Here is a 26,688-nt window from a genome sequence, read left to right as displayed (position 1 = left end):
TGCCCCATCTGACGCAAAGGTAAAAGAAAAATTATCAATGGCATGCGGCATACCCAGGCGGTAACCCATCCAAGTACTGGCCAAGCCTAACGTTGCTAAACTTTGTTGGTCTGATAGGAACCGGTGTACGCATAAAATTGTTCCCACGCTTTCGGATATCTCTGTTCTTTGCAGTGCAGTGAGACAGGCAGCTACGACCCCTCGAATCAGTTCTTCTTAATTTTTTATCCGGGCTTTCATAAGTCAACGAATTTATGAAACCCTATTGGAAAAAAAAATTTGGGTTAGAGATAACACCTTTTCACTGACCATGGGATAGGACATCCGCTTTATATCCAAAGACCGTTGTTCAGATGCTCATGTACATTGATACCAAAGATATATTAAGTCAACATATCTGAATCATGTTAGTTTTTCTGAGTCTTTTTGGTATTGTAGTACGGCTTTTCTGTGGAGCAGAGAAACTTCAGCAACTAACGGAAGAATCGACTATTTGAAAATCAATCGTAATGTCTAAAATAATAAATATTCAGTACACCAGGAAGAACATAGTGAAAAGAAGATTTATTATATGCAAGAGATGAGTTTTTTTATTTGAGGATGTTTAAGACAATGACGAGATGGGCACCGGTTGTATTCACCAATGCTCTTGGCGTCAAACAGAAAATTGTAAGGAATAGATCCCCCTACCACGGAAAGTTGTTGCTGTTATTGAGATGACTTACGGACATACAGTAACACTACGGCCTCGTCAGAGCTAAATAGGTTTAAGCAAACTACAGCAAAAATTGTAGCAACACACGTTACCTAAATTTTACAACAGTAGATTTTAGAGGGTTTGCATAAAAATGTGGAAATACCCCGAGAAATGCATGCCTGAACGTAAATGCAGACGCTAGCCTGACCTGCAGATCACTTTTAGTATTTAATCACTGACGGCACCTGCGCAACGTCCTCTGTGTGTTTCAAGTGTCAGTCGTGGTAAGAACAGTGTTCTGTGTATTTCTGAGTGCATTATGTCGGAGCTAAGTGAACAACAATGTGGGAGGATTGCTGGTAATCGTATGGTAGGGGATTTGTAGGGATGTAGTGATTTTGGAATACTTTATACTTAAATGACCTCACAAAGTGCAAGTGTTCACGCAGGTCACCTCCAGTTAGAAGCAGGGGTCAATGACTTTAACTTCGACCTTGACATTATGTAGTAATCACATCCTCTCTCCCTGCCTCATACCCTCTTGTCTCTCCTCCCTTCGTGATCTACAGCCAGTCATAGCACAGTCTTAAAAATGAAAGAGCCAATGAAAAGTCCAAGATGGCAGAAATAGCCCACCTGTGTTAGTGGAAAATCAAAACAAACCTTTCATCACCTCTTATCTCCAGCCAATCACAACACAGTACTCCTCATCTCCAACCAATCACACTGCAGAATTACAAGTCCAAGACAATTGAAACACACCATTTATGTGCTTTATACCTACCACAACGTTTCTCTAACTCCAAACAGTCTTAGCATAGTATTACAACAGTTTCAAGTAACGTTATTTCCGATGTACACATCGAGGCATGGTCCTTCTACTTCCTTATCTCCATCAAATCATACTGCAACATTAAAAAAGCCAAGAGAAGATGGAAACAGACCAATTGTGTATGCTTTATACCATATACCTCTCCTCTTCTTCCTATCAGTCAGATAATAATATTTAAATAAAATATAAAAATGGCGCCAAATATGTAGCAAAAATTACGTAACTTCCCTTTGAAACTCAAATATATTCATTATTTCCAGCAGAAAAATAGTAATAGGTGTCGTTGTTTATCTACAGACCATTACAACCCACTCCCCTCCTCTTTCCAGCACAGTATTAAAAGTCCAAGTTGATGGAAAAAGACCAATTGTGCAGATTTATACCCCCACCCATGGTTCCCTACAAATAAGCACTAAATGTTAAACACTAAATGCTTGATGATAAACGCTAAATGCTTAACGCTAAATGCTTAACGCTAATCATTAAACACTTATGTTAAATTCTAAGTGGTAAGTCTAAATGCCTAATAATAATGGTGAAAGATAAATTCCTATTGTATAATGCACAATGCCTTTTGATTACTGACCATTATCCCTCAAAATATATCAAGTTGTTCCAGAAGTCAATCAACTTTCCACAAAGTGTATCAGTCATCAAATATATCAAATTACATCTCAAACTGCATCAAGCTGCTTCAGAAGTGTGCTGGGTTACATCAGAAGGTTATGGAATTACCTTCTAACTGGGTCAACTCGCTCAAAGGTGCATCAAACTGTCTTCTCAAACTGCATAAAATTGTCCCAAAACTTCTGTTGCATCTTCGCAGTTGTAAACATTATGAGCTCCTGTGCAACCACATCAGAGAGTTCCCTACCATGTGCAATCATGTTACAGAAATGTTTAACTCATACACCACCGATTCCTTCAAATAGCCTACTATTTTGTCAGAATCCTGTTTCAGCTACAGAAAGAGCACATTTGTTTTAATAAATTCTGTATCAATGAACAGTTTTCACATATAAAAAGGACTGTTAATCAATACATTTTTGTACTTTGTTAAGTGGGAAAAATAAATCACTATTGTTAAAGGAATGACATTCTTTCCAATATACTATTCGACTGAGGTATAACTAACTTGTGTAGCACTTCCTTTTCTTCTTGGAAAAATTTCACACAGGCAACCATTTTCAAAAGCTCTCAACATTTTATGGTAAGATTTACATGTTTCCCTCAGTATGGTTAGCATCACTGCCTTCAGTGCTTAAGCACATGTATTTGAACCGAGTACCATCTCAAATTTTTCTGAGATAAGAAGGTGTGGAATTTCGTTGCACAGGGTGGAGAGGTGTAGTACTTGGTTGCACAGGAGCTTGCGATATTTACATCTTTGAAGATTCAACGGAAATTTTGGGGGAATTTGATACAGTTTGTGGAGTCAATACGATACAGTTTCGGACAAGTTGATACAGTGAGAGCTAATTTGATACTTTTTTTGGCACCTCATTACAGTTGCAGGGGTAATTTCATACAGTTTGAGGAATAATTTGATACATTTTGAGGTCATTTGATACACTTCAGAGCAAGTTGATACAGTTTGAGGGCTAATGGTTAGTAGTTAATACATATTGTGCATTAAATGATAAGAAGTTACCATTTATGGCTTAGAATTTATTGTTAGACATTTAGCATTTACTGTTTACCACTAAGCGTTTATCGTTTAGTGTGTTGAATGTAGAATTTAGCGCTCAGCATTTACTAGAAGATGGACATGACAGGATGATATAAAGCACCCTATTTGTTTATTTCCTTCTACTTGGATTTTTAATATTGAGCTGGGAAAAAGAGGAGAATTATGACACACACAGTTAGTATGTACTTCAGTAATGTAATTTGACACAAACTTTCCATGCTCTGGTTGGAAAGTGTGGGGGAAGGGGTGAAGAGCACACAATTGATATGTATGTAAATAACGTAACTTGCTGCCGCTTTTACATCGGAAGTAGTGTGTGTTTTTGATGTTCAAGTGGAGGTTATGTGATTTTGTTCTACATATATGTCACCATTGTTACATATCATTTAAGTGCTACCCACTTATTGGTTGGAAAAAGAGGAGGGAGAGGAGGTATAAAACACACATGGTTGGTCTGACTATCATCTCTTGGATTTTTTACACTGCAGTGTGATTTTCTGGAGATAAAGATGGGGAGGGGCATGACTTGATGTGTATATCAGAAATAATGTAATTTCACACCATTTCATTATTATGCTCTGATGAGTTGGAGTTGGAGGAGGCATGGAGTACAAAACACACAAGTGGTCTGCATGTAAATTATGTAACTTGATCCATTTTTTCTTTACACTCTAACTGGTTGCAGATAAGGAGATTAGGGTGTGTGGTATAAAACACACAATTAGTCTGTTGCCACCATCTTTGAGTTTTCAGACTGTACTATGATTGGCTGGAAATAAAGAGTACTGTGTTGTACTTGATTGGAGACTGGAGAAATGGGAGTTTCTTAAGCTTGCACTGTCACAATTAGGTTATTTCTAGTATTAGGCATTTTTCATTGGATCTTTTGGTTTAATACTGCTCTATGACTGGGTGCAGACGAAGCCTGGGAAGATACGAGGGGGATGAGGGAGGAGATATAATTGCATCATGAGGTCAAGGCAAGGTCATTGATCCCTGCCCCTGAAAGTAAGCAATCTGCTCAAACACGTGGACTTTTGAAGGTGCAAAGTGTGACGAGGTTACTATAGCTCTACTACTTGGGTGCTCCATAACTAATGTAGCCAAAGTGTTAAAAGATGTACCATATAACGATTTGTATCATGTACAGGATAAGCAGATAAAAGATCATCACCTTCAATACAATGTGGATGAGAGTGTGTACTGAGTGTTTGTGACAGACGATCATTGAACAGGACTCTCACGAAAAAGAAGAAAACGACAGTTGCAAAATTACTTCAGGACTGAATGCTGCACTTGAAAATCCTCTCAGCACCTGAACAACATGATGGCAGCTCTATAAGCTGAAAATTGCAGGCCAAGTTGGAATTCCAAAACCACACATCAGTCGTGAAAATGCCCATAACTGGAAAATGTGGTGATCAAGCCATAAAATGTGGAGCATGGAGCAATGGAGGAAAGTCATGTGGTCTGATGATTCTCGTTTTACGTTGTTTTCAACTTCTGATCCAGTATACATTACAACAGTGAAATGTGGTGGTGGCTCAGCGTTGATTTTGGCAGCCATAATGTGTTATTCCATGTGATCCAGAGTTTCTATACAAGGTTGGCCTTACTGACAAGAATAATATGACCATTTTGGCTAATCAGTTTCATTCCATGGTACAATGTTTGTTCCTCAAGGGTGATGTTGTGTTCCGAAACGACAGGACCCCTGATCACACAGTTCCCATCGTCTAGGACGGGTTTCATGAGCACGAGAAACAATTGTCACATCTCCCCTGATCTTCACCAGGATTCAGTATTATTGAGCCTCTGTGGCCTGCTTTGGGAAGATGGACACATGAACTATATGTGTCTCCCTCGTCGTTTTAGAAGAAAAATGGTATAAAATTACCTTGAAAACCATACAGGACTATTATTCATCCATTCTAAGACGACCTGAAACTGTTCTGAATGCCAACGGTATTCCTACTACGTACTACGTACGGTAATGTGTTGCGCTTTTGGTATTTCCATATTTTGTCCATATCCGTGCACTACGTAGCTTGAGTATGAAGAACTGTCTTCGATCACTCACCTTGTCCTTAATTCAGTGAATAACTAGTTGAATGACCCGTCAACATTTTCTGGGCAGCCAGAGGAGATAATTCATGAAGATGTGTTGAGGCACAATGTTGACACTGTCAACTAATTGACTGAGTGGAGCCGTACTGCTGCTCATATACACGGTGGGGGAATGAATGTTAACTTCATAACTTTTTCTGTGATGAGCAGAAGCAAAATACTGTACGTGTTACGTGCACCCTCCATGGTGTTTGACTGTAAACCTGTAGCTCCCTCTGGGGGCTAGCTTAGCTGCTTGGCGCCCTCTATGTGTGTGGCTGCGTCTCGTATCTGCTGGCAGACTCAGAGAAATCAAGAGAAAGAAACAGAAGCGAAAAATAATCCTTTTGGTAAACTAAACCAAGTTTTGAAAAAGAAGGTTCCGATTTGTCTGACGTGGAAACTGCAATCAGCTTGTATTACGTAGCAACGCGAGGGAGAGGAGATGAGGAGGGGAGGAATAGGCTCCCGGGGGATGACGCTGTGCTGGTAAAAATAATCCATACGCAATGAGAATTAATCTAATTTGTATCGTGCAGATGCAATATAGAATGTTCGACTACTTCCAGGAAATGTTCGTATCCTGTTCTTCAGATGAGAATGGCTTTCCTACTGACTGAAGTTCAAGGTATGATGTCTGTCTCCTTCCTTCCTCAATTATTTATGCAGTGTATGTAAATACACTGTATGACCAAAAAAACGTGAAGTACCTGGACGACACATTCGAATGCTCGTTCATGAGTATCGGCGAGTTTTAAAGGGGCCTCATTTGGTCCACTACTGTCGTACTGTGCAATATCATACTGTGCAATATCATGGTCCGTGGGGCATTCAGATGTGAGTGCGGATTAATGTCCAACTGTATGAGAACGTGAAGGCAGACAGACATTCTCTTCGTTTGCATCTGCATCTGTCATCCGAGAGCAAGTAATGGGCTTCGTGCAACATTCTGACTCATTCCGTACCACTGCTCGGAGACTAAAAGCAGCCGAAATTGAAAGTTACCGTCCCATGTTAACACCACATGGCGGATGGCTGCGTTTGGAATGGCAGTGTGATGGGAGACATAGACAGCTGATGAACAGCAGCAATGAATCTCGGTTGTGCTCTATGTCGGATGAATTACACGATAAAATTGACAACAATAAAGCTCTGAATTAATTTTAGCATTAAGCTGATGTTTTAACAATAGATATCAGAAATCAAATCCTTTCTGTTGAGCAAATGTTCCCCGTAATTGAAAAACTTCTCTCAACTGCTGCAGATGCTGGTAAACTAAACCATTTAGGAATACTGCAACACGAAGTATCAGTCTTTTAGGACAGCTTAAAAGTTGCTTTCCACTTCTCTTCAGTGATATCTGGTACATTTTCAGTACCTGGACCACAACATACCCTCCCCTATTGAATTACCTGCTTCAACAAAGTGCATTCATTAAATAGGTCATCAATATTGATGGTGTCTTTTATAATTGCATTGTCAACCATCTTAAGCTTTAAAAAATCTCTTATGTTTGGTGAAACAGTACCAGTAATAACGCTACTATATTTAGCTGTTCTCATGTGCAACAGAAAATTCTGCAGCATACAGTACGTAATAAACACTTTCGTTGTTACTATCGTTACACAATTTCAAAAATTTGTACTCTTGTTCCAAGTTAACATTAAACACACACCTTCTTTTGCTCGTCTCTAAAAGAGCGGAGAAAAAACGAATTGAGATACATTGATCAAAAACGTCTAGACAACCTAAACGCATTGCACATTGATCCTGCTTTGATGCCAAATGACTCCCCGTCCAGGTCAGAGATTGAGAGAGGGACGACGTAAGAGGACGTTTAAAAACGGGATGTGAAACATCTAGGTTAAAAAAAAAAAGAGTACTCGGCGGTCGTAAAATTCTCGAACCACCAACTTTTGGCTGACCGGAGTGGCCAAGCGGTTCTAGGCGCTACAGACCGGAACCTCGCGACCTACGGTCGCAGGTTCGAATCCTGCCTCGGGCATGGATGTATGTGATGTCCTTAGGTTAGTTAGGTTTAACTAGTTCTATGTTCTAGGGGAATGATGATCTTAGAAGTTAAGCCCCATAGTGCTCAGAGCCATTTTTTTCCTACAAACTTTTTGCAACCCTGAACAGGACTAAAAAATCAGAACTGTCCGTGCTAATCCTTGACGTATTATAACCCTATCTATACATGACTCGCTCATCGAATAAAATTATTGTTCACTTGTTATCACTAATCAGCCATGTTTATGACATTAAAATCCTCCAATATAGGTAACAAGAATTTCAAATTGCCACGTGCCCGTTTAACAATAGATTTCGATGGCCCTATTCATGGGAGTCGACTGTTGGCAGCGATTAGATTGTTAGTGATGTATCGATGGGCATCGAGTACTGGCACTGACTACAATAATCGTTGTTGCATGAGACGTCGATGCGATGCGCCGCCCTCATAATAACTGCCACAGTATTTGCGAGTGTAGAAAGTAGCGTAACGTGCAGCTGATCAGTTCAAATGTTTCTTAGCACTATGGGACTTAACATATGAGGTCATCAGTCCCCTAGACTTAGAACAGCTTAAACCTAACTAACCTAAGGACATCACACACATCCATGTCCGAGGCAGGATTCGAACCTGTGGCCGTAGCAGCAGCGCGGTTCCGGACTGAAGCGCTTAGGACCGCTCGGCCGGACAGTAGAAGACGGACACTAGTAGAGCAGTTACTTATGATTCACTTCCATTACTTGCATGGACATTCTATATTGCGAAAGACCTTGATTATTTGCATGTCGCCAATAGCTTGCGACACGACATTGTAAACCAAAGTTAAGCGTTTTTAATATACTTTATTGTAATAAACACCATTAATGTGATTTGGTTGAATTGTTTTATAGCTATCCGAGATAGCAGCATCCATTAGTCACCCCATAAGAGACGATTGGGCAGGACCCCATAAGGTTAATTACTCCGTTTCAGCATGATGACAGCGAAGCACTATTTTCCGCGGCGCTCCCGACACGCCTTGTATAACCTACCATCTGCCGTCTGTGAGTGGCTTTTGCACATAGTCATCGAACGTCTGCGGTGGTTAAATTAATGTGATTGTATTGTGTAAAGGACAAGGATGTCGGATTTTATTAAAATAATAGGGCTTTCCGTCTGGTGTAATGTTCGCCAGATAGGATCTTCATCTGAATCGTCTGCATTATGGGAGATCAGCCTGCTTGTTCCTCACACAGTAGTGACTCCTTCCACTTAATGTGGCGCGGAGGACCACACCCTTCCACACCCTTCCCCACCCTCCCCCATCCCCACACTGTGCATCTCATGCGAAGCAAGGGGCGAAATGCTAAATTTTGGGCTGGAATGCAATTGAGAATCCTGCTTTCTAATTGATAAGAGTAACGCTTAGAGCCGACACTCTGGAACAGGCAGCTGTGTTTGCTTGTCCACCTTGTTAATTGCGCACCCTTTTTCGAGGAAGGACTACTTTAGGCTGATCAATATATTTAAAAAATATTCAGAATGGAAGGGGAAGGCACAAGTGTTTCCTCTTCTCCCATAGCCCAACAACGAGTCTACTGCTCTGATTGGCCACTAATATAACGGCGTGGGTTTTTCTCGGGGACATAACAGAACGGGAGGAGTTTCGAGTGGAAAATTTCTCTCTTCTCTGATAAACAAAGAGCCACGAGTTTTGGTTAGCTGTCGCTGGTTTCTGGTGGAATTTTTCGATGGGACGCCAGAATTTAGAAAAACTCAAAATTCTTCGGCATTTAGGAGGTCGACGCTTGGAGCTGTATACATTCGGGTTCCGATTATAGACTAGTACAGATGCAGGGTCTGAATGTGAAGCATTACAGAACGGGATTCCGACTCTGGTGCTGTGGAGACTGGCAAGTGTTTTGCTTCTGTGTTTGAATTTCGGTGCGTAACGGTACCATTAGATCTTGCTTAAAGCCACAACCATGATTCGTATTTTTGTCACTTCAGTTCTTTCCTATTAGGATGCGAAGGTTGTGTTGTCATGTCTTGCTCGTTACCTTGTCAAGGGCGTGTACACAGTCCAGCAGTCACAATATGGCCACCGTCTATGTTCGTCGTCACTCGCAGATGGAGGGTATATAAAGTCCTCGGAAGGTGGCGGGAGCGTAGAAAACAGTGCTGTAGTTGTCATAATGCGGAATCTGAACGATTTGTCTCACGTGCAAAAGAGCACTGGCTTTCAGAGCAAGGGTTGAAGAAATTCCGAAACGACAAAGTTTGTAAGCTATTCCCGTTCCGCCGTCGTTAAAGTACACTGTACACTGCAAAATGACGCTATCCAAAACCGGCGACGAATCAACTGTGCTGCATCACGGGCCATAGATCACAGGGGTGAACAGTGGCCTCGGAGACGTGTTCGGACGAGTAGACGTGCAACTGTCGAGCAACTGACTGCCCAGATGAACCTTGAGGCTACCAACAGTGTCTCCTCTACGACAGTTCAGTAGACGTTGCTGCGTATGGGCCTCCGCAATAGCCGCTCGGTTCACGCACCCATAATGACTGCCGTTCATCGGCAACAAAGGCTGGAATTTGCACGCCAGTATCGCAACTTCACACTGAGTCGCGACAGGTGGTCTTGTCACATGAATCACGTATTATAGTCCGCTGTACATATACCCGTTAATGGGAATAGCGTGAAATAGAAGGCAAACACTCTGTAACAATCGTCGGACCGTTATGGACTAGGGAATGTTTTCGTGGCATTTCGTGGGTGTTCTCTTCATTCTGGGAGGCACAAAGTATCAAAACAACGCGATAGTATCTACCATCATAACAATGCAACGTGGCACACAGTTCGCAGTGAACGTGCATGGTTTTAAGAGCACTACGATGAGTTTACCGTACTCCCCTGGCCACCGTTCTCTCCATAATTTAAACTCTATCGAGAATCTGAGGGATCAGTTTGATCAGGTTGAACGCGCCGTGAATCCGCAGCCGAGAAACGGCGCTGGAGTCGGCGTGTATTCACATCACTGTCGGTACATTCCAGAACCTCGCTGACCTCTCTTTTAGTATGTCTCGCCGCGATCCGAACAGATAAAGATGGTTATTGAGCTTTTGAGAGGAAGTCACATTAATGTGACTGGACAGTGGGATTACTTCCTGTGCATATCTAAAGAGCAGCCCTCGTTTACCGTAGTAAGGGAATTATATCTGTCCGGCTGTTTAAAGTTGATTCTGTCATTATCTCTAGAGCTAACACCTCTTTTATATTATATTCCTTGTACCTTGCTAGCCAATCATGTATTCATAACGTGTAACTGAGACAATTTAATGAGTCACAGCTATATTATCAGTTGTGAACATGTTTAATTTCCCCCATTATGTGTAGATTCTTGTGAAATAGATTTGCAGGAATTGAATTTTATTTGCTGTTACTCGGTAGCTAGTTAACCTCTGTCACTCTTGGATTAAGGATTAACCAGAGCCATCAGCCATACTTATATATGCGGCATTTTACTTTCAACAAATGCGTTGAATAAATTTCTGTTTATTCTGTGCACGCACACAGTGGATATCTTATTTAGCTTGCCCTGCTAGGGAAAGTCTTATTAATTAGTCTCCTCAGTAGCCGGTACAATTCAAGAAACTGAGCCTGCCACGACAATTCTCTCTTTATATGACTTCCCAAGTACTAATAACCGTTTCAACATATATTCATAAGTAAAATTCGGCTTAAACCGTGTTGTGCAGAGATGAATAAAAAAATGAAACTTGCCCTCCCATTTCAAGAGGCTACTCGTAGCTGCGGTGAGTGAAATGTCATTTGAACTAAAATTTGTAAGCGCTTGACGCACTAACATTCATGAATCGGTTTCAGCTGACCCGTTCCAGAGTATCTCCTCAGATCCCCTAATACATTTGTATACATGCGAGGCGTGATATTAAATTGGTCTGAGGAAATACCAAAAATCTGCTCGCGAAGTAGAGCAGTTTCGGGGAATCACAGATATCTAAATTAGAATAGCTGATATCGGCTTTAGACTGTCAAAATGCCTTGATTTCCGATTTCGTTTCATTCATGTTCTGTGAACGTAGATTACATACATGTGGGTTAAACGATATTAGTGCTTTCCCTGTCGTTCTATGATTTATACTCTTTCGACTGTGTTTCTGAGGTACTATCAGTGGCATGGAATGAGAGATCGTAATTTTTTGGGGATATATGTGGAAAATGTCGAAACATTCTCATAAAATGGAGGTGAGATTTCTGTGGATTTCAATTACATACGACGCCTTGTGTTCTTCTGATGTAAAAACTAGGTACGAAGCGTACACAGCCAGATGATATATGCAAAATACCTTGCAGCACAGCAGGATGAGAAAAGCGGTAAGACGGATGGCTAAAAATATGAGACTGGGTGAGAAAGGCAGTACACTCCTGGAAATGAAAAAAAGAACACATTGACACCGGTGTGTCAGACCCACCATACTTGCTCCGGATACTGCGAGAGGGCTGTACAAGCAATGATCACACGCACGGCACAGCGGACACACCAGGAACCGCGGTGTTGGCCGTCGAATGGCGCTAGCTGCGCAGCATTTGTGCACCGCCGCCGTCAGTGTCAACCAGTTTGCCGTGGCATACGGAGCTCCATCGCAGTCTTTAACACTGGTAGCATGCCGCGACAGCGTGGACGTGAACCGTATGTGCAGTTGACGGACTTTGAGCGAGGGCATATAGTGGGAATGCGGGAGGCCGGGTGGACGTACCGCCGAATTGCTCAACACGTGGGGCGTGAGGTCTCAACAGTACATCGATGTTGACGCCAGTGGTCGGCGGAAGGTGCACGTGCCCGTCGACCTGGGACCGGACCGCAGCGACGCACGGATGCACGCCAAGACCGTAGGATCCTATGCAGTGCCGTAGGGGACCGCACCGCCACTTCCCAGTAAATTAGGGACACTGTTGCTCCTGGGGTATCGGCGAGGACCATTCGCAACCGTCTCCATGAAGCTGGGCTACGGTCCCGCACACCGTTAGGCCGTCTTCCGCTCACGCCCCAACATCGTGCAGCCCGCCTCCAGTGGTGTCGCGACAGGCGTGAATGGAGGGACGAATGGAGATGTGACGTCTTCAGCGATGAGAGTCGCTTCTGCCTTGGTGCCATTGATGGTCGTATGCGTGTTTGGCGCCGTGCAGGTGAGCGCCACAATCAGGACTGCATACGACCGAGGCACACAGGGCCAATACCCGGCATCATGGTGTGGGGAGCGATCTCCTACACTGGCCGTACATCTCTGGTGATCGTCGAGGGGACACTGAATAGTGCACGGTACATCCAAACCGTCATCGAACCCATCGTTCTACCATTCCTAGACCGGCAAGGGAACTTGCTGTTCCAACAGGACAATGCACGTCCGCATGTATCCCGTGCCACCCATCGTGCTCTAGAAGGTGTAAGTCAACTAACCTGGCCAGCAAGATCTCCGGATCTGTCCCCCATTGAGCATGTTTGGGACTGGATGAAGCGTCGTCTCACGCGGTCTGCATGTCCAGCACGAACGCTGGTCCAACTGAGGCGCCAGGTGGAAAAGGCATGGCAAGCCGTTCCACAGGACTACATCCAGCATCTCTACGATCGTCTCCATGGGAGAATAGCAGCCTGCATTGCTGCGAAAGGTGGATATACACTGTACTAGTGCCGACATTGTGCATGCTCTGTTGCCTGTGTCTATGTGCCAGTGGTTCTGTCAGTGTGATCCTGTGATGTATCTGACCCCAGGAATGTGTCAATAAAGTTTCCCCTTCCTGGGACAATGAATTCACGGTGTTCTTATTTCAATTTCCAGGAGTGTAGTTAGCAGTGCGTTCTGGCCGTACGTAAAAACATGGGAATCCACGTTGTATGTCGCGGTAATTTAATTAGTACAGAAATATATTGAAAGCAGACTTGTGGTTTCCGACATTCTGTATCTATCTCCCTCTCCCCACCTCACACACCTCTGATTACTCACTCTTTTTACTTTTCTCCTTTACGCACTGTATCTTTCGCGTCTTTGGAAGCTTAGCAACCAAATAAGTTTAGTATGCAAGTGGTGCACAAAGTGTGTTATAAATGCCATGTTTAATGAGAAAATACCGCTGTTTCACGCAGTATACGAGAACGCCAGTAAAAATTCCGGCGGTTCAGAGCCGTATTCAACTTTCAGAAGGCGACGATTACATTGCACGCTTTCAAACCCTTGAAAGTCCTCGCTGCTGGAGGGATGGAACCGGCAGAGACAGGGCTAGAAAGCACACGGAGGAACATTCACTGGGACCACAGCGTAGCGCTGAGACATCTGGAGAATCTCGCCTCTAGTGAAGGCGCAGAAGCAGGAAGAAGAAGCTGCAGACAATCGAAATATTACAGGAAGAGAACATGATGCGGGTGGAGTAGGAAACATTTGCTACTAGATGGAAAAACCCTTGGTGTGTTGTAGTGTGTGTTTTTTTGTTTTTGTTTTACGGCGCAAAAACAACTAGTTTCATATACGCGCTTCCGCTGTGTGTGTGTGTGTGTGTGTGTGTGTGTGTGTGTGTGTGTGAGAGAGAGAGAGAGAGAGAGAGAGAGAGAGAGAGAGAGGTCAGGGAAGGATAGAACGGGGGAGATGGGCGATTCAGGATTCAGAGAGTGGGGGAAAACTGCTGTCTGTCAAATGGAAAAAGGTGTCACTCACATCAGACGATTCCAAGTCCAGGTACTACTACAGACAACGAGGAAAACGAAATGCGCCGGCCCGAGTGACCGAGCGGTCCTAGGCGCTTCAGTATGGAACCGCGCGACCTCTACGGTCGCAGGTTCGAAACCTGCCCCGGGAATGGATGTGTGTGATGTCCTTAGGTTAGTTAGGTTTAAGTAGTTCTAAGTTCTAGGCGACTGATGACCTCAGATGTTAAGTCCCATAGTGCTCAGAGCCATTTGAAGCCAAAGCGATGTGCACGTAAACAGATGACGGTAGTATCACAAAGGTGTAAAACGGCAGTGCAGTGGCATAGCTGTCAAATGGTTTTTTCGGCACGCTCTCCACGCTGTGGATCTCGGAATATTAAATTCCCTAACGATTTACGAAATGGGATGACCAATGCGTCTAGCTCCAACTACCATTCCGCGTTCGGAGTCAGTTAATCCCTGTCGAGAATCCATAATCACGTCGGACACCTTTTCACGTGAATCACTTCCATCATGTGAAAAGGTTTCAGACGTGATTATGGCCGCACGAGGAGAATTAACAGACTTTGAGCGCGGAATGGTAGTTGCAGCCAGACACATAGGACATTCCTTTTCGGAAATCGTTAAGCAATTCAGTATTCCGTGATCCACAGTCTCAAGAGTGTGCCGAGAATACCAAATTTCAAGCATTACCTCTCACCACGGACAACGCAGTGGCCGATGGTCTTCTCTTAACGACCAAGACCAGAGGCAGTAGTCAGAGTTGTTAGTGCTAAGAGAAAAGCAACATTGAGTGAAATAACAGCAGAAATCGATTTGGGACGTACGATGAACGAATCGCTTGGCACAGAGCGGCGAAATGTGGCGTTAATGGGTTATGGCAGGAGACGACTGAGGCGAGTATCTTTGCTAACAGCACGACATCCACTCCTGGGCTCGTGACTATATAGGTTGGAGCCTAGACGATTAGAAAACCGTGGCCTGTCGTAGAGTCCCGATTTCAGTTGGTCAAAGCTGATGGTGGAGAGAGTGTGATGCAGACCCTGTTAAGTCATGGACCCAAATTGTCAACAAGGCACTGTGCAAGTTGGTGGTGGATCCGTGTTGGTGTGGGCTGTGTTCACACGGAATGCTCCAACTGAACCAATCATTGACTGTAAATGGTTATGTTGGGCTCACTTGTAACTATTTGCATCCATTCATGGACTTCATGTTATTGATGACAAACTGCCATGCCAACGGCCCACAAGTGTTCGCAGTTGGTTTCAAGAACATTCTAAACGGGTGGAGTGAATGATTTGGCCGTCCATATCGCCTGGCATTAATCCCATCGAACTTTTAAGGGACATAATCGAGAGACCAGTTCCTGCACAAAATCCTGGACCGGCAACTGTGGAGTCACCGCCAGACACCACATTTGCTAGGTGGTAGCCTTTAAATTGGCCGCGGTCCGTTAGTATACGTCGGACCCGCGTGTCGCCACTATCAGTGATTGCAGACCGAGCGCCGCCACACGTCAGGTCTAGTCTAGAGAGACTCCCTAGCACTCGCCCCAGTTGTACAGCCGACTTTGCTAGAGATGGTTCACTGTCTACATACGCTCTCATTTGCAGAGACGACAGTTTAGCGTAGCCTTCAGCGACGCCATTTGCTACGACCTAGCAAGGAGCCATATTCAGTTACTATATGTATTCTGAACAGATAATATTGTGAATGATGTACCGTCAAGAGCGACGTTCATCATTAATGGATTAAAGTTAAGTATCAATCTAATTACATCCGCTTTCTGAATTCTCCTTCCTTGTCATGGTCCAGACCTCACGTCAGTATAGTTCTTCTTTCCTCACGCCGGCCTGCGTGAGCTAAAACGCGTGCATTTCGGCCTCCACTCGTAACACGGTGTTGGCTCTTCTGCTAACACAAAAGCAACACTATCGCAGAAAGGGCTCATCTTTTCTGCGGTGGACACCCAACGACTTGTTGAACCATGCCACGCCCAACTGATGCAATACGTCGGGAAAAAGTAGGTTCGACACGATATAGGGTGGTCTCTTATGACTGTCACCTCAGTGTAATTAGACTAGCAAAGACAAAGAGAGTATTTCTCTCCAAAAGGACTCTACAGGCACACTATTTGATTAAAGTAACCGAACACCCCTACGTACTGCGAAAGTAACGACCAGATGTCACGAGAAGACAATATAAAATGAGTGTAGGAGAACCAGTAACAACAGAATGGGTTGGTCGGAGAGATCCAATGGCTTCGAATGTGGACTAATCGGTGCATGTCCCCTGAGTAACAAATCCATCACGGACATTTCCAAACTTTTAAAACATCCAAGTGGACTGTTGGTGACATGACGGTGAAGTGAAAATGCGAACGAACAACCACAACTAAACCGAAACCGAGCACACGTCACATTCTGACGGACAGGCAGCGTCGAGCATTATGGATGGTGGTTGGAAGAAAATTCCGTGAAATGAGTGCTTCTGACTGCATCATTTTGCTTGTGTTTCCTTTCTTTTCTTGTCAGCAGTGTATTTTGGAAATTTGTGGTAAGGTCTTATGGGACCAAACTGCTGAGGTCATCGGACCCTAAGCTTACACACTATTTAATCTAACTTAAACTAACTTACGCGTTAAGGTCGACACACACACACCCATGCCCGAGGGAGGACTCTAACCATCGACCGGGGGGGGGGGGGAGGGGGGAGGGGGGGGGAGGAGCTGAGCGGCCCGTGACCAAGGCGCTCAGGACCGCGCAGCTAGGCAATGTATATTTGACATGATGCCAAGGGAAACGGTGATCTAATAGTGACTACGGGTACTTTTGTATAGCATGTGATTTGGGTAATGAGTGCGGGGTTGAAGTGTCTGTAATAGCCGAAAATATAATTCCTTTGGGAGATAAGGAATATTCTCGGTGCTACTCAGTCAAGCCGTCGAGTCAATAATCCCTGTAGCGGCATGCATGTCATTCATTGCCCGCTGCGTCACGCGGTGTCTCTCGTAAATAAACCGTGTTATATATGAGGCAGTACAATAATGATGTCTCCGCTGTTATGAAAATTATTTTTACAGCGTTGTTAACAGTCCTTTCAGTGGTAGTTTCCATTATGTCCAAAAGAAAGCAAATTCATCAGCGAGACGTTTTGCGTTACACACTTGTTACCGATTATTTTGTACATTGGAATAGTTATATATTTTTATGATGAAATATGTATTGGACGCATCTGTAAACTTTCGGATTATTCGCATATATTTTGCAGTTCATATATGTTAGTGCTACTGACTTCTGCCACGGGTTGAAGAAAGAAAATAGTTTTCCCAGAAATTTCTTGAAACATTACATTTTACTTTTTTCCGCAGCAAGAATTTTCATTTGAGAAGCATTCCATCATATTCTGGACTAAAAATGGACATGTCTAATACTGTTTAAGGAATTTATACTAACATCGAGAATTATAATTAATTGATAATGCTGTACGTAAGAGAAACTCCCCAAGTTTCTTGACGATCAATGCAGAAACTCCTGCAATTATTAAGATCACACCCCGTAACGCTCATCTCTCCTGAACAGTCCGTTGGATGGACGGCAATTAGCACAGTTCAGAGGATGAGTTTAACCTATAAAACTAGCTTTTGATCGCCGATTATAATCGTCTGCTAGTCCTACGTCACGATGAGTGTTGTGCGAATTTCATGACAGCAGCTCGCAACCAGCATCGATTCAGTTTGAAATAACTGCTGTGTAAGGTATTTAGTTGTAAACAGTTTTAGCTTTGTGAAGTTAAGTACGTGTTATAGGATGCGTGAAGAGGAGTGTCGGCGTGTTCCAGGACTCGTGTGAGCTGCAGGTGGACCTGGAGGAGTTGCGCCTGCCGTGTGGACAAGCCGAGCTGAGACTGGGCACTGCGAAACTGTGCGGGGACCGCTCCGGGGAGTCTGGTGAGTAGTGGAGACATTAAGGTAGTCATAACTGATACCGAGAACCTCAAGCGACAGACAGCCGATTAGTTTTATTTGTTATAAAAAATACCTCAATTAGTTCATTTAAAACAGGGCGAGATTATACAAGAGAGAGGTCGACGAGGAGACTGAGGTTATGCAAGCGCAAATTCTATTCCCTAAATTAGACTACTGATAGCCATTGATATGATAAAACTAATAGTTACGAACGACAAGGTTTAGATCAAATTCAACTTTCAGATTGCTTTAAGGCTCTTGAGATAATGAATGACCGTGAATATCTAGAATATCAGATCAAATACGCAGTAAGTTGTGCTAAAGAAATAAAATGTAGAATCGTCCTGTCCAAACTTCAATGGTCACACGCATGGTTCAAATGGCTCTGAGCACTATGGGACTTAACATCTGAGGTCATCAGTCCCCTAGAACTTAGAACTACTTAAACCTAACTATCCTAAGGACATCACATACATCCATGCCCGAGGCAGGATTCGAACCTGCGACCGTAGCGGTCGCGCGGTTTCAGACTGTAGCCCCTAGAACCGCTCGGCCACCCCGGCCGGCTTCACACTTATGAAGATCTGGCAGAACTGGGCTATAGCCGAAACAATGAAGATAAAGTTGGTAGAGTCACTAGTATTCACTTTCTTCTTATATGGTTACGAGACATGGACCGTGGCAGCTAGTGACAAGTGATGCCTTCGAGAAGTTGTGTTGCATTAAGATGGTACGCGTAGTACACTGAAGAGCCAAAGAAACTGGTAAACCTGCGTAATATCGTGTAGGGTCACCGCGAGCACGTAAAAATGATGCAACGCGGCGTGGAATGGACACAACTAACGTCTGAAGTAGTGTTGGAACGAACTGCCACCATGAATCCCGCAGGACTGTCCATAAATCCGTAAGAGTATGCGGGTGTGGAGATCTCTTCTGAACAGCACGTTGCAAGGTATCCCAGAGATATCTGCAATAATGTCCATGTTTGGTGAGTTTGGTGGCCAGCGCAAGTGTTTGAACCCAGAAGAGCGTTCCTGGAGCCCCTATGTAGCAATTCTGGATGTTTGGGGTGTCACATTGTCCTAATGGAATTGGCCAAGTCCGTCGGAATGCACAATGGACATGAATGGATGCAGATGATCAGACAATATGCTGACGTACGTGTCACCTGTCAGAGTCGTAACTAGACGTATAAGGGGTCTCATATCTCTCCAACTGCATACGTCCCACACCATTACAGAGCCTCCACCAGATTGAACAGTCCCTTGCTGACATTCAGGGTCTATGGATTCATGAGGTTGTCTCCATACCCGTGCAAGTCCATCCGCTCGATACAATTTTAAATGAGACTCGTCTGGCGAGGCAACATGTTTCCAATCATCAACAGCCCAATGTCGGCATTGACGGGTCCAGGCGAGGCGTAAAGCTTTGTGTTGTGTAATCATCAACGGTGTACGAAAGGGCCTTTGACAACGATGAAGTTTCGTTGAATGGTTCGCACGCTGACACTTGTTGATGGCCCAGCACTGAAACCTGAGACAATTTGCAAAAGGGCTGCACATCTGTCACGTTGAACAATTCTCTTCAGTTGTCATTGCCCCGTTCTTGCAGGATCTTTTTTCTGACCGCAGCGGTGTCGGAGATTTGATGTTTTACCAGATTCCTGATGTTCACAGTAGACTCGTGAAATGGTCGTACGGGAAAATCCCCACTTCATCGCTACCTCGGAGATGCTGTGTCCCGTCGCTCGTATATCGACTTTAAAACCACGTTCATACTCACTTAAATCTTGATAAGCTGCAATTGTAGCAGCGGTAAGCGATCTAACATCTGTGCCAGACACTTTTCTCTCATATAGGCGTTGCCAACCGAAGCGCCGTATTGGAGTGCTGAAAGTTAAAAAGCTGCGGTAAGGTCTTATGGGACCAAACTGCTGAGGTCATCGGTCCCTAAGCTTACACACTACTTAAGCAAACTTGAAGTAACTTAGGCTAAGGACAATACACACACCCATGCCAGAGAGTGGACGCAAACCTCCGAAGGCGGCGTAGGGGGAGGGGGGGAGGGGAGACGCGCGAGCCCTGACAACTGACAAACAGCCTCAGACCGCGCAGCTGCGCCGTACTCTGCGTGTTTACATACTTCGTATTTGAAAACGTATGCCTATACCACTTTCTTTGGCTCTTCAGTGCATCTTCCTCCAACACCATATGTTGAAGGCATTACTTGTCACCAATATTCAGGGTCCAGGTGTCTTCTCTCTTCGCATTATACAGTGTGTCCAAGGAGGAGTGGTCGGAATTCGAGGATATGACAGGAACGATCATTCGAAGGAAAAAATTCTAGTAAACATGCGCTCTAAAAAGTTCACGTTAAGAGCTATGAGTTCTTCTTCATATTCGATACTATCAAACAAATCTCTTCTACTGCGAGCCCTTTGCTTCCCATATTTCGGGACGTGGTATTACGGAGCAAAACACGGAAATAAGCCCAGTAAACAAAAGCTCTAAAATGCATGCCTTAACAGCTACTTTTTCAATTTCGCTACTGTGAAACACCTCTTCTACTGAACAAGTTTTCATACTCGTAAGGTAAGCATTTTAGAGCCTATTTTTACTACTCAATTTTATCTTGTTTTTATCCATATTACGTCCTCCCGACATATAGAAAACAAAGCGGTGCAATAGAACAGATTTGTATCACAGTATCGAGGATGAATAATTGTTCATAGCTCTTAAGAGATTCAATTTAGAACCCATTATTTGCTATAATCTCTTGCTTCGAATGATCGTTCCTCTCGTATCCCTGAATATTGACTATTCCGCCTAGTAAAACCTGGCCTTCTGTGCTAAGCTGAAGATTGCTGTGGATGGAGACGTGCAGTCGATGATTCAGTCACCGGTCGCTGTCGTCGAGCGGTTCTAGGCGTTTCAGTCCGGAACCCCACTGCTGCTGCGGTCGCAAGTTCGAATCCTGCCACGGGGAGGGATGTGTGTGATGTCCTTAGGCTAGTTAGGTTTCAATAGTTCTAAGTTCTAGCGGACTGATGACCTCAGAAGTTAAGTCCCATAGTGCTTGGAGCATTTGAAGAAATAACTGAACTGAGGTGCGCCACTCTGTAATGAGTAAATCGAGTAATGACGTGTCAGGTTTAAAGCGATTTGATTTCGGAGCAAGACCATCGAGTATTTCTAGTTAGGAAGAAGCTCGAACCGAATAGAGCTAAAAATAAAACGTATCCTACGTGTAACGGCAACATAATGAAAATTTTGTCTTTCTCTTTCCAGTTTTTCAATAGCAAAATTAGAATGTAATTTACACTTTCAGTAAGGGTGATTTTTTCAGATGAATGTCTTCTTCTTAAATTGAAGAAGAAGCTTTTCTGTTCATTTGTTTCCGAAGCATCTTCAGTGTCCTGTGATACTTGAATGCAAACTGTGGGCTAGGAGCGTATTAGCGATTTTGATCCGATGAGATCATATGCCACTTGGTGGATAGTGAATGTACTGATAAAGCGTTCAACATCGTCCGCCAACATATAGTTCAGTGGCATAGCTACCAGAGCGCCATCTGTGTTACCCTTTAATAGGTGTGAAGCAAGCAGGTAACTATGCCGTGGAGATGAACTCGTGCTTGCTACAGCCAACTGAGGGAGTTTGAAAGGGGTCAAATGGTGGCCTCCCGAGTGTATAGATGTTCCCTTTGGAGAACTGCTACACAAGATGGACATGCTGCGTTAGCTGTGCCAACGACGCTGGTTGAGTGCTCACGTGAACGTTAGCACAACCATAGATGAGGTTCTAGGGGGGGGGGGGGGGGGGAGGTGGCCAGACAGCGCGGCCATCGGTCTCATCGGATCAGGGAAGAACAGGGAAGGAAGTCGGCCCTGCCCTTTCAAAGGTACCATCCCAGTATTTGGAGCGATTTAGGGAAATCACGGAAAACCGAAATCAGGGTGGCCGGTCGCGGAATTGAACCGTCGTCCTCCCGAATACGAGTCCAGTGTGCAAGCCACTGCGCCACCTCTCTCGGTGAGGTTCTGGATTTTCATCCAGCCAGACGCCCGCCAGGATCGTTGTGATGTAAGAGCGGCAGTAGCAGATCGTAGAACTATCATGCCACAGATAAGATGGTTTGTGAGCAACTGCTGTGAACAGGTAATAAGCACTAAGACTACGGACACGCATACCTCTAGCCAGTCTACGACTCACCCCGCAACGTCGAAGTGCACGGCTCGATTGCTGATGCAGAGGAACGCTTGGGAGATGAAATGGCGAGCAGTGATCTTCATCGGTAATAGCAGATTCTGCCTGCACGCAAATGATACTCGTTTACATGTAAGAAGTAGACCTGGCGAGATGCCTCAGAGTTCTTTAATCCAAAAGACACAGGCCACATTCTACGCTTTATGGTCCGCGTGCGATAAGCTACAACTCCCGTTCACCGTTGGTGTTTCCGAAGAGAACGCTAACCAGCGTTCGGAATGTGCATAATGTTTTAGACTCGTTCTTTTGCTGTTCTTGCAACAGGTAGTTGATGTGTTGTTCCAACAGGATAATGCTCGGTCACACATTCCCCTTTCACAGAAAGATGTGCAGCAACTTCAATGACCAGGACGATCTCCGAACTTCTCTACAATCGAGAACGTCCAATGATGGGACGAGAAGTGACTTGTGCGACTCATCAACCTGTAACTCTTAAAGAACTACAAACAATCCTGTTGGCGGAACATCCGCAACTGATCATTATAGCAGAGGTTGAAAATAATGCTTCAGTTGTAAATTACTTTATTTTCACCGGTTTCGGACTGTTTAAGCCCATTCTCAGGTGTCGTAGCTGTGCTGTGGTCCCCGAGCGCCGCGTGTACCAGGCGCGGTGTGCTGCCTATGAGCGCAGAACTAGATGGAAAAGTTGAGTAGGCTTGGCATAATGTATCCCGGGACAGTATTCGCCAACTGTACTATTGACTGGATGCCAAGTTCAGAGCCTGCATTGCGTGGAGACTACACCAGGTACTAATATGGCTCCAGAATGAAATTTTCACTCTGCAGAGGAGTGTGCGCTGATTTGAAACTTCCTGGAAGATTATAGCTGTGTGCCGGACCGAGACTCGAACTCGGAACCTTTGCCTTTCGCGGGCAAGTGCTCTATCAACTGAGCTATCCAAGCGAGACCCGTCCTCACAGCTTACGTTGTGCCAGTACCTCGTCTCCTGCCTCCAGGAGAGCTTCTGTGAAGTTTGGAAGGTAGAAGACGAAGTACTGGCAGAATTGAAGCTGTGAGGAGGGGTCCTGAGTCTTAATTGGGTAGCTCAGTTGGTAGAGCACTTACCCAAGAAAGGCACAGGTCCCGAGTTCTGGCACACAGTTTTAATATGCCAGGAAGTTTCACTAATATGGGTGTTCCAGTATGGGTTGATACCTGGTACATCAGAACCGCTTGCGCTGTTGATCTGTAAATGTAATTATTTCATGTACCCAATATGCACTGTTGCAAGAGTAAATCTGAAGTGAACTGGAAACCTCTAAAAGGGTATGCTAATTTCCTTCAAGCAGTATATTTGAGACGACTACTGGAAATATAAAAACAAAGACAATAAGAAAACACTGGAAATACAAAGACCGCGACAAGAGATCCAGTGTTTGTAGAATACTCGATAAAACACTTAAATGAGACAATTAGGATAGAAGAGAGGAGTGGTTCCTATGTGTGAATAATGGTTGCAGAATGATCCATCGAATATACTAAAATGACATGTCTCTTGGACCACTGCCCTGTAGAAGATAATGGTAAACTTTTTGCTTAAATGATTCATTTCTGATAACTTGAGAACAATTTTAATTACATTAAAAATTTCCAGATTCCAAAGGGTCATCATCACTACATTTTCACGTTCTATAGAATAATGATTTCTGTTTGCTGCTTAGGAGAGAAAATTTGTTTGAGTGTACAAAGCCTGAACAAATTGAGAAAATGTGTATGCTTAGTCTACGACGTAAAACAAACGTTTAAAATTGCTTGATACTAGTACATTTGCATATATATCGTCTTCGTACCTATCACATATTAAACACCTTTTAGAAAATACAATAAGTGAAACGTATGTGAGTAGAATTTACAAGCAATTTATTCAGCTGTAGCGAACTGTGCACGTAAGGGAAATCACTACCAAGTCAAAAATGAGAATAATACTAAGGGAGTACGAACTGCAAAACGCCTTACCTACCTACAAAACTACAATTTCCTTCAAGGATGATTACGTGCGTTATGGAAAGTCACAAACAAGACGTTATTACGACAAATTCTAGTTTATTGTTCCAACATTTAGATCTCTTATCAAGTAGAAACGATAACAGAAAGCGAACCAATTCAGAGATGTATTGTTAGGATCGTAAAAGATCAGTGTAGACCTTACGACAATGAAACAGAAATATTCGGAGAATTTAAATGAGAATCCTTGTTGATTTAATTTTGAGAGCCTTTGTTCGAAAGGGACTGTGCGATGATTCCGCTGTCTCCGTCGTATCTAACGTGGTAATCGGGAGAATAAAATAAGAGGCATTAGAGTATGTAAAGAGGCATAAAGACGTTTTTCCCTAGCTCATTACGCTAATAGAATAGGACACAACGCTAGTTTGAAGTACCCCTCCGCTATTCACTGTACGGCCACTTGCGGATATGTCTCGTGGTTCCACAGGTGTTGTTATCTAAGGAATCTAGAGGCATCTGCCTACTTCGCCAATTTAATCATCATTTTAGCGTATTTCAGCCATCCTATCGTGACGACAAAGACCGATTCGAATGCCCTCTGCCTTATAACTACCACCAGCCAAGGCGAATATTGGGCTGTAAAGCGAGTAGCGTTAAGGCAGAGACAAATTGCTCAGATAGGCTCAAACTAACATATTCAGTGCGATATTTCTCCAACTGACGACTGACTTCCAGTTTATGCTGAAGACATCAATGGTGTCAGTGGGGTCTTAATGTTGAATGGACGGTGTACGTACGTCGCACCCATTGACTGTGAGCTTTTGCTGACTACTCTAAGGAGCTGAAGGTTGCACCTCGTTACAGCAGGCTTCGGTTATGAGATTATGAAAGACGCGGAACCTCGTCTCACAGCCCATCGCTCTCTGTCACTCCCTGTTTTGCAAACTTTCGCTGTAGCACCCGACCCACGCGGAGAGTGAGCTCTCAAATTACCCGCCGACGCTACGGCACGTCGCACGGCTTTGCTGTACAGTGCCTTAGACGTCGACGGCTGCGATGAGACGCGGCGTGGCTCCCATTGGCTTTATTACTCAGTCCACAGACGTATCGTGTCAAATTTCATCTCATTTTTCTAAATTTCGTTACACAAAGGTGCGTCTTGTGCATCTGAAATACAAGCACAAACGGTCCTAAAATTGACTGTTATAAAGGAGATGAAACTGACTCTGGCAATGTTTGTAGGTGCAATTAAAAGTTGACCAGGAATTCATGAAGCAAGATTTGGAATTATAAGTGATAGTTTATTAATGATAGAGGGTATGCAATGATACTGTTTATTACGTCTGAATACTGCAACGTTGTCAGCCCAATAGACATGAAACAACACGCAACACACTTACACTGAGAAGCCAAAACTTGATGATGACTGCCCACCGCGAAGTTAGAAACCACCTGTTGGCGTTGCGGGCATGTGACACCGTAACAAAAGTATGTAAACAAAACAGACACTGACGGAGGATCACCATCGCGAAGATACGAGCTGCAAATGGGGAAATCTGTTGAGATAAGCGACTTTGACAATAGGCAGATTATTCTTAAGCAGAGACTGTGGACGAGTATCACCAAAACGGCGATTGTTCACGAGCTACTATCATAAGCATCTACGGAAAGAGGTAGGACAGTGAAATTACCACAAAGCGCTAAATGGTTGGACGTTCACGACTCTTCACAGAACGTGGGGATCGAATGCTTGTCTGCTCTGCAAAGTTGGATGGATAGTGACCTCTGGCATCTCTGCTGTAAGAGCACAATGCTGCTGTACGCACAAGTGTTTCAGAGCACAACGTTCATCATACACTGTTGGAAATGGAGCTCCTCAGTAGATCATCCATACATGTTCAAATGTAGACTCAACGACATCGTCAATTACAAATACAGTGGGACCATCGGGATTTGACCGTCGATAAATGAAACCGTGTTGGCTCTTCGGCTGAATCTCATTTTTGCTTCACTAGGTCGACGGTCGTCTCCACAAACGCCGTCTACGAGGTGATCGGCGCAGGGTGGTGGGAGTAGAATTATGCTATGGGAGACATCCTGCGTTTTCATGGGACGTATGGTAGTAATCGACGACACACTGACAACTGAGAACTACCTGGATCGCTTCATGCTTGATGCCTTCCTCAATGGCCGTGTCTCGGAGCCAGAACTGTGCTACAGTGATTTGAAGAGCATTATAGTAAACTCAAGTTGATGTCTCTGCCACCAGATTCGCCTGATGTAAATGTTACGTAACACGTCTGGGTTGCTATCGAGCCCCGTCACCGCGTACGCAGATCTTCGGCCTGTTATTCACGCGAATTAAATGACCTGTGCATAGACATTTAATGCCACATACCCCCATAAACCCACCTACAAACTGTCGTGATGTATCAGTGATGTACACTCCTGGAAATTGAAATAAGAACACCGTG

The 26,688-nt window shown here is 44.0% G+C and overlaps 1 protein-coding gene across 1 annotated transcript in view; it reads left to right on the top strand.

Moving 5' to 3' along the window:
• LOC126272510 (uncharacterized) overlaps positions 1-26,688 on the top strand; it is a 196,317-nt gene that overhangs the window by 149,888 nt on the left and 19,741 nt on the right. Inside the window, exon 7 of the mRNA XM_049975408.1 lies at positions 17,878-17,986. Coding sequence (XP_049831365.1) covers positions 17,878-17,986 — 109 coding nt within the window. The remainder of the gene's footprint in view (positions 1-17,877; positions 17,987-26,688) is intronic.

Source organism: Schistocerca gregaria, chromosome 5 (assembly GCF_023897955.1).
Source record: "Schistocerca gregaria isolate iqSchGreg1 chromosome 5, iqSchGreg1.2, whole genome shotgun sequence".
NCBI lineage: Eukaryota > Metazoa > Arthropoda > Insecta > Orthoptera > Acrididae > Schistocerca > Schistocerca gregaria.
This window is presented reverse-complemented; position numbering and strand designations above follow the sequence as displayed.